The sequence below is a fragment of the Salvelinus sp. IW2-2015 genome, linkage group LG17 (genome assembly GCF_002910315.2).
Source record: "Salvelinus sp. IW2-2015 linkage group LG17, ASM291031v2, whole genome shotgun sequence".
NCBI classification, from domain to species: domain Eukaryota; kingdom Metazoa; phylum Chordata; class Actinopteri; order Salmoniformes; family Salmonidae; genus Salvelinus; species Salvelinus sp. IW2-2015.
This window is the reverse complement of record NC_036857.1, coordinates 16,144,912-16,154,186: the sequence shown is the minus strand read 5'-3', so window position 1 is coordinate 16,154,186 and position 9,275 is coordinate 16,144,912. Positions and strand designations below refer to the sequence as shown.

Genomic DNA, 9,275 nt, shown 5'->3' with positions numbered 1-9,275 from the left:
GTAGGTATGTAACATACAAGTGCGCATAGTTTAAAGTGGCTAGTGGTACATGTATTGCATAAAATGGCAAGATGCAGTAGATGATTATAGAGTACAGTATATACATATGAGATGGTAATGTAGGTATGTAACCATGTATTAAGTGGCATTGCTTAAGATGGCTAGTGGTACATTTTTACATAATTTCCATCAATTCCCATTTTTAAAGTGGCTGGAGTTGAGTCAGATGTTGGCAGCGGCCGCTAAATGTTAGTGTGGCTGTAACAGTCTGATGGCTTGAGATAGAGCTGTTTCAGTCTCTCGGTCCTGCTTTGATGCACCTGTACTGACCTCGCCTTCTGGATGATAGCGGGGTGACAGGCAGTGGCTTGGGTGGTTGTTGTCCTTGATGATCTTTATGGCCTTCTGTGACATCGGGTGGTGTAGGTGTCCTGGAGGGCAGGTAGTTTGCCCCTGGTGATGCGTTCTGCAGACCTCACTACCCTCTGGAGAGCCTTACGGTTGTGGGCGGAGCAGTTGCCGTACCAGGCGGTGATACAGCCCGACAGGATGCTCTCGATTGTGCATCTGTAGAAGTTTGTGAGTGCTTTTGGTGACAAGGCGAATTTCTTCAGCCTCCTGAGGTTGAAGAGGCGCTGCTGCGCCTTCTTTCACAACGCTGTCTGTGTGGGTGGACCAATTCAGTTTGTCCGTGATGTGTACACCGAGGAACTTAAAACTTTCCACCTTCTCCACTACTGACCCGTCGATGTGGATAGGGGGGTGCTCCCTCTGCTGTTTCCTGAAGTCCACAATCATCTCCTTTGTTTTGTTGACGTTGAGTATGAGGTTATTTTCTTGACACCACACTCCGAGGCCCTCACCTCCTCCCTGTAGGCCGTCTCGTCGTTGTTGGTGATCAAGCCTACCACTGTAGTGTCATCCGCAAACTTGATGATCGAGTTGGAGGCGTGCATGGCCACGCAGTCGTGGTGAACAGGGAGTACAGGAGAGGGCTCAGAACGCACCCTTGTGGGGCCCCAGTGTTGAGGATAGCGGGGTGGAGATGTTGTTACCTACCCTCACCACCTGGGGGCGGCCCGTCAGGAAGTCCAGGACCCAGTTGCACAGGCGGGGTCGAGACCCAGGGTCTCGAGCTTGATGACGAGTTTGGAGGGTACTATGGTGTTAAATGCGAGCTGTAATCGATGAACAGCATTCTCACATGGGTATTCCTCTTGTCCAGATGGGTTAGGGCAGTGTGCAGTGTGGTTGCGATTGCGTCGTCTGTGGACCTATTGGGTCGGTAAGCAAATTGGAGTGGGTCTAGGGTGTCCGGTAGGTGGAGGTGATATGGTCCTTGACTAGTCTCTCAAGCACTTCATGATGACGGAAGTGAGTGCTACGGGGCGATAGTCGTTTAGCTCAGTTACCTTAGCTTTCTTGGGAACAGGAACAATGGTGGCCCTCTTGAAGCATGTGGGAACAGCAGACTGGGATAAGGATTGATTGAATATGTCCGTAAACACACCAGCCAGCTGGTCTGCGCATGCTCTGAGGACGCGGCTGGGAATGCCGTCTGGGCCTGCAGCCTTGCGAGGGTTAACACGTTTAAATGTTTTACTCACCTCGGCTGCAGTGAAGGAGAGCCCGCAGGTTTTGGTAGGGGGCCGTGTCAGTGGCACTGTGTTTGTCCTCAAGCGGGCAAAAAGTTGTTTAGCCTGTCTGGGAGCAAGACATCCTGGTCCTCGACGGGGCTGGTTTTCTTTTTGTAATCCGTGATTGACTGTAGACCTGCCACATCCTCTTGTGTCTGAGCTGTTGAATTTCGACTCGATTTTGTCTCTGTACTGAGACTTAGCCTGTTTGATTGCCTTGCGGAGAGAATAGCTACACTGTTTGTATTCGGTCATGCTTCCGGTCACCTTGCCCTGGTTAAAAGCAGTGGTTCGCGCTTTCAGTTTCACGCGAATGCTGCCGTCAATCCACGGTTTCTGGTTTGGGAATGTTTTTATCGTTGCTGTGGGTACGACATCGTCAATGCACTTCCTAATGAACTCGCTCACCGAATCAGCATATTCGTCAATATTGTTGTTGGACGCGATGCGGAACATATTCCAATCCGCGTGATCGAAGCAGTCTTGAAGCGTGGATTCAGATTGGTCGGACCAGCGTTGAACAGACCTGACGCGGGAGCTTGTTGTTTGAGTTTCTGTTTGTAGGCAGGAATCAACAAAATGGAGTCGTGGTCAGCTTTTCCGAAAGGGGGGCGGGGGAGGGCCTTGTAAGCGTCGCGGAAATTAGTGTAGCAATGGACCAGTGTTTTTCCAGCCCTGGTAGCACAATCGATATGCTGATAGAATTTAGGGAGTTTTGTTTTTTAATTAGCCTTGTTTAAAATCCCAGCTACGATGAATGCAGCCTCAGGGTGTGTGGTTTCCAGTTTACAAAGAGTCAGATAAAGTTCGTTCAGGGCCATCGATGTGTCTGCTTGGGGGGAATGTATACGGCTGTGATTATGATTGACGAGAATTCCCTTGGTAGATAATGCGGTCGACATTTGATTGTGAGGAGTTCTAGATCAGGTGAACAGAACGACTTGAGTTCTTGTGTGTTATTATGATGGTCACACCACTTCTCGTTAATCATAAGGCATACCCCCCCGCCCTCTTCTTACCGGAAAGATGTTTTGTTTCTGTCGGCGCGATGCATGGAGAAACCAGCTGGCTGCACCGACTCCGTTAGCGTCCTTGAGTTAGCCATGTTTCCGTGAAGCAGAGCACGTTGCAATCCCTGATGTCTCTCTGGAATGCTACCCGTGCTCGATTTCATCAACCTTATTGTCAAGAGACTGGACATTGGCGAGTAGTATGCTAGGGAGTGAGCGCGCGCGATGTGCCCGTCTCCGAAGCCTGACCACAAGACCGCCACGTTTTCCCCTTTTTCGGCGTCGCCCAGGGTCGCCGGCTGGGATCTGATCCATTGTATTGTGTGGAAGGCAATACACTGGATCCGTTTCGGGAAAGTCATATTCCTGGTAGGAACGATGGTGAGTTGACGTTAATCGTATATTCAGTAGTTCCTCCCGACTGTATGTAATGAAACCTAAGATTACCCGGGGTACCGATGTAAGAAATAACACGTAAAAAAACAAAATACTGCATATTTTCCAAGGAACGCGAAGCGAGGCTGCCATCTCTATCGGCGCCGGAAGTTAATGTTAACATTCCCTACATTACTCATCTCATATGTATATACTGTACTCTATACCATCCACTGCATCTTGTCTATGCCGTTCTATACCATCACTCATTCATATATTTTTTTATGTACATATCCTTATTCATTCCTTTACACTTGTGTGTATAAGGTAATTGTTGTGAAATTGTTAGGTTAGATTACTCGTTGGATATTACTGCATTGTTGGAACTAGAAGCACAAGCATTTCGCAACACTCACATTAACATCTGCTAACCATGTGTATGTGACAAATAAAGTTTGATTTGACATAACCTGAAAGGTCGCTCAGCAAGGAAGAAACCACTGCTCCAAAACCACCATAAAAAAGCCAGACTACGGTTTGCAACTGCATGTGAGGACAAAGATTGTACTTTTTGGAGAAATGTCCTCTGGTCTGATGAAACAACAATAGAACTGTTTGGCCATAATGACCATTGTTATGTTTGGAGGAAAAAGGGGGAGGCTTGCAAGCCGAAGAACACCATCCCAACCGTGAAGCACGGGGGTGGCAGCATCATGTTTTGGGGGTGCTTTGCTTTGCTGCAGGACTGGTGCCCTTCACAAAATAGATGGCGTCATGAGGGAGGAAAAGTATGTGGATATATTTGAAGCAACATCTCAAGACATCAGCCAGGAAGTTAAAGCTTGGTCTCAAATGGGTCTTCCAAATGGACAATGACCCCAAGCACACTTCCAAAGTTGTGGCAAAAGGGCTTAAGGACAACAAAGTCAAGGTATTGGAGTGGCCATCACAAAGCCCTGACCTCAATCCCGTAGAAAATTTGTGGGCAGAACTGAAAAAGCGTGTGCGAGCAAGGAGGCCTACAAACCTGACTCAGTTACACCAGCTCTGTCAGGTGGAATGGGCAAAAATGTACCCATTATTGTGGGAAGCTTGTGGAAGGCAACCCGAAACATTTGACCCAAGTTAAACAATTTAAAGGCAATACTACCAAATACTAATTGAGTCTATGTAAACTTCTGACCCACTGGGAATGTGATGAAAGAAATAAAAGCTGAAATAAATAATTCTATTATTCTGACATTTCACATTCGTAAAAAAAAAAGTGGTGATCCTAACTGATCCTATTTTTTTTACTAGGATTAAATGTCAGGAATTGTGAAACTGAGATTAAATGTATTTGGCTAAGGTGTATGTAAATTGCCGACTTCAACTGTAAATATTTTTACCAAGACATGCAATGATTCATGGCTAATTTCAGGCTTTTCAAGCATTTTGTTACGTTACAATACACAATAAAGCAATGTGTTGGATTACACAACACTGTCGTAGACTGCCATGGCTAAGTTTAGTCAGAACCAAAACGTGTTGCCTTGGGTTTTTATCTACAGGAGAAGACTCACTTTCTGGGTGCCGACTATCTGAAGGAGGGCCCTGAGGGCAATGACATCCGCAAGACCAATGTGGCCCAGATCCGTATGGCCTATCGCTACGAGACACTGTGCTATGAGCTCAACCTCATCAAGGAAGGTCTGAAGACTGACTGATAAATCTTAGATTTTATATGTTTTATGTTGACAGCCCCTGCTAAATGTATAGATTCTTTAAGACAAAACCTTATTGTGTACTAGTGTTCTCTCCATGGCAAACCACGGTCTATTTATTAGAATGGGTCATGTTATCTCGTGGCTGTGTTCAACTCCGTTAAATTTAACAGGTTGCATATGTAGTGATCATCCTGTATGATGTATTCCATCTTTCATTTGATTGGTTTCACTGTTCTTTTACTTGTTTATGTGAAAACACATTTCATGCTTAATGTGCCATATTGTGGGATGACACATTTACAATAATGATTTGAAACAAATAAATGAAATGTCAAATGGTTTCATTTGATTTCTGTATGAATCTCTTTTGTCCATGACTGAATTGATTTGCTTAATTTGATGCCCGTGCCCTGTCAATTGCTTATTTCAGAGGGGATACAAATGACATATTCCTGTGATTGTGTCAATCTGCCTCCTCCATCCAGTCGTCGATGACAGCAGGAGGTGATGACGTTTTGGCTCCCAGGATCAATATGGAGCCCCCTAAAAACTCTCACTTGGTTCGAGTTGTGCCACTAGCWAATTTTTCTGTGCCTGTTTATTCCTTGCTGTCCAAGATTGGTGGACGGTAGTTGGAAGAAAACACAAGTTTTTGGTCTAAAATAAGACATTTCGGTGATACAGTAGTTAGCTACTGCTAGCTTTAGCGGCTAATCAGCTAACGAGGACTAGTGTGTGGCTAACTAGCTAGCTAGCTCGCGAACTAGCGACTGAAATGGAACGCCCGATTTGGAAGTCATCGTGATTTGCTTCTGTGGGAAACACTTGTAATGAGTCAACTAAGACGGAAAATATAGGTAATACTGATGTCTAAAACTAAACACAGGGAACAGGTCTAATTTGCTGCTTACAGTACTTGATTTGCTATTTAAGAAGTTGGGATTGCTGCAAGCGGACCTCGAAAGCAACACACTGGTAACGTTAATATATTTTCCTACAATTCAGTGGATTAAAAGTAAAGCTAAATATTTACTCTCAGAGATTAGGCGTTTTGCTTGGTGTCCCCGTTATCTGGTCTCATATTTCATTTGCTGATGAGCTGCTACTAATGATCAGTAACGTGCTGCTGATCCTTTGTCACAATCAATTAATAAAAAATCTGTGCTGGTGTAACCGATGTGAAATGGCTAGCTAGGTAGCGGTGGTGCGCGCTAGCAGCCTTTCAGTCGGTGACGTCACTTGCTCTGAAACCTTGAAGTAGTGGTTCCCCTTGCTCTGCAAGGGCCGCTGCTTTTGTGGAGCGATGGGTAACGATGCTTCGTGGGTGACTGTTGTTGATGTGTGCAGAGGGTCCCTGGTTCGCGCCCGTGTCGGGGCGAGGCGACGGTCTAAAGTTATACTGTTACACTGGTGTTATTGAAAGAAAGTCCTAACAATTATCTTAATTTAAGCTAATTCACCAACACACCATGTCATGCACGGTGTGATTGATATATTTTTGTTGAGTTAATCTATGTAATTAAATATCCTGGTTAGGATCATCTTAATTGGATGTAAACAGCACAACTCCTCTCTTCATGAATTTACAAATAAATTATGGCAGGCCTGAGATCAGAGGGGTATACTACAAAGCAAGATCAATGAGTTAGCTATCCCAAGGCCGGTAGATAGCGATATTGAGTCGTTTCATTTTACTGTAGAACACATTATATGCAGCCGGCAATACATTCTTATCCCTAGTGGACCAGTTAGTACCTAAAACATTAAACATTCAGGCTGCATAGGCTTCAATTTCCTCAGAAACTTTATTTAATGGGGATAAGAAAAATAAAACGGAAAATATTCATACTTTCCATATGAAACACAATTTCCAGCACCATGCTAGTGGCTAAATGTTAATTCCGGATGGTGTGCATCGCGTTCAGCCAATCGGGTTGAAACTATCAGATCTAGGGTGCTTTTTCTTTTACACCTTCTGGTTGTAGCTAGATACTGTAACGACCCTGGGTTTATAAGCGCGGAAATCGACTCTGCCGCTCGAGCATGCTTTTGCGGCACAGTCGATTGCGCGCCGGACCTCGGGCTAGAATGTCGAGGGTTCAAGACCTGCTCCCTCCTGTTTCATTACATTGGTGTCAGAAGTGATCGGACTTTGCATCCACGACAGTGCGTGTGCTTGGCCGGTGAGCGCATTCCTGTAAGACGTAGAGTCGCAAGCTAGCGCGAGGACGCGCTCTTTGAAAGGAGGGAGTAGTGTAACGACCCTGAGTTTATAAGCGCGGAAATCGACTCTGCTGCTCGAGCATGCTTTTGCGGCATAGTCGATAGCGCGCCGGACTTCGGGCTAGGTCGAGGGTTCGAGACCTGCTCCCTGCCTGTTTCATTACAATATGTTACTACCCTCAGAATGGGGATCTGAGAGCAGTAGGATAGTAATCTGAAATGCAGTGGAAAAGTGACACTGTTTTAATAATAAAGCTAGCTCAGAACTCCCTTGATTCCTAAACCAACACAAAAGTTAGAGTACCCTCTTGTGTCCTGACTGTAATTGCATCTACTACTGCATAATAAATGCCTGACATAGGAATGTATAGACTTAGTCCATCAAAAATATAAAAGTATCCACTTTACTTTTAGTTCTAACTCAAAGATTTTCAACCCGCTACACTCTTCCCCTCCTTAAATTGTGTCTCCTGACATTACTCATTGTCTGTAACTGAGTGGGTTCTGTGTAGGTGTTCTGTATAGGTTTCGGATGTTAGGTCTCCACACCTGGTAGGTTGGCTGTCCAAGTGTGTCATAGGTTAGTATACCCCTTGGTTTTTAGATCTGTTGGGATCTTCTGACATCCATCTCTTCCTCTACGCACTGCTGATCTGAATCAGTGAGGTCATTCATACATGAGGAACCATTCAAATCAAATCAAAGTTTATTTGTCACGTGCGCCGAATACAACAGGTGTAATAGACCTTACAGTGAAATGCTTACTTACAGGCTCTAACCAATAGTGCAAAAAAGGTGTTAGGTGAACAATAGGTAAGTAAAGAAATAAAACAACAGTAAAAAGACAGGCTATATACAGTAGTGAGGGCTAATAAAGTAGTGAGGCTACAAACATACACCGGTTAGTCAGGCTGATTGAGGTAGTATGTACATGTAGATATGGTTAAAGGGACTATGCATATATGATGAACAGAGAGTAGCAGCAGCGTAAAAACGGGGGTTGGGGGGGGGGGGCACACAATGCAATAGTCCGGGTAGCCATTTGATTACCTGTTCAGGAGTCTTATGGCTTGGGAATAAAAACTGTTGAGAAGCCTTTTTGTCCTAGACTTAGCACTCCGGTACCGCTTGCCATGCGGTAGTAGAGAGAACAGTCTATGACTGGGGTGGCTGGGGTCTTAGACTATTTTTAGGGCCTTCCTCTGACACCGCCTGGTATAGAGGTCCTGGATGGCAGGCAGCTTAGCCCCAGTGATGTACTGGGCTGTACGGCGAGCAATTGCCGTACCAGGCAGTGATGCAACCAGTCAGGATGCTCTCGATGTTGCAGCTGTAGAACCTTTTGAGGATCTCAGGACCCATTCCAAATCTTTTTAGTTTCCTGAGGAGGAATAGGCTTTGTCGTGCCCTCTTCACAACTGTCTTAGTGTGTTTGGACCATTCTAGTTTGTTGTTGATGTGGACACCAAGGAACTTGAAGCTCTCAACCTGCTCCACTACAGCCCCGTCGATGAGAATGGGGGCATGCTCGGTCCTCCTTTTCCTGTAGTCCACAATCATCTCCTTAGTCTTGGTTACGTTGAGGGATAGGTTGTTATTCAGGCGCCACCCGGCCAGGTCTCTGACCTCCCTGTAGGCTGTCTCGTTGTTGTCGGTGATCAGACCTACCACTGTTGTGTCGTCTGCAAACTTAATGATGGTGTTGGAGTCGTGCCTGGCTATGCAGTCGTGGGTGAACAGGGAGTACAGGAGGGGACTGAGCACGCACCCATGTGGAGCTCCAGTGTTGAGGATCAGCGTGGCAGATTGTCTTTTTGTCTCATTGTCTTGAGTTTCAGGAGCATCATATCTCCTTTCAACATGATCTTCTCTCCCTTTGGCATTGACCCCATCCTCATTGTTTGGTTCTTCTAGGATCTCTGATTCTTGCTCCATGTTCTCATCCTGACTACCTTCTGTATCCTGAAAACGGGGATGAAACGCATAGACCTCTTCTGTCAGTGATTTTTGTCTGAGGTCTTGGGTGTTCTGTGCTTGCAACTGGGTTAACTCCTTGGGACCAGATGGCTTCCTCATCAGTCTGCTGAAGTTTCATCCCCATCTCCTCCATGTTCTGTGTTTGACGTTCTTTTTCAAGCAGGCTATTTCCTCTCTTCCAAGGTCTCATGTTCCACAGGTAGGTCATTTATTAACATCAACATGTTGCGATGGAGCACTCTGATGCCCTTGGCACCATTCTCCTTTTCCACCTTGTAGACTGGTCCTTCCACCCTGCTTCCCAGTAGGCCTGCAATTTGCCCGGTCCTCCTCTCTCTGACATATTT

General features: G+C 45.6%; 1 protein-coding gene across 4 annotated transcripts in view; it reads left to right on the top strand.

Moving 5' to 3' along the window:
• Positions 1-5,093, top strand: part of LOC111977053 (AMP deaminase 1-like) — a 30,720-nt gene extending 25,627 nt beyond the window's left edge. For all 4 annotated transcript variants that reach the window (XM_024006323.2, XM_024006325.2, XM_024006324.2 and 1 more), the window contains one exon: positions 4,573-5,093. In XM_024006323.2, coding sequence (XP_023862091.1) covers positions 4,573-4,728 — 156 coding nt within the window. In that variant the 3' untranslated portion in view covers positions 4,729-5,093. The remainder of the gene's footprint in view (positions 1-4,572) is intronic.
• The last annotated feature ends 4,182 nt before the right edge of the window (positions 5,094-9,275 follow it).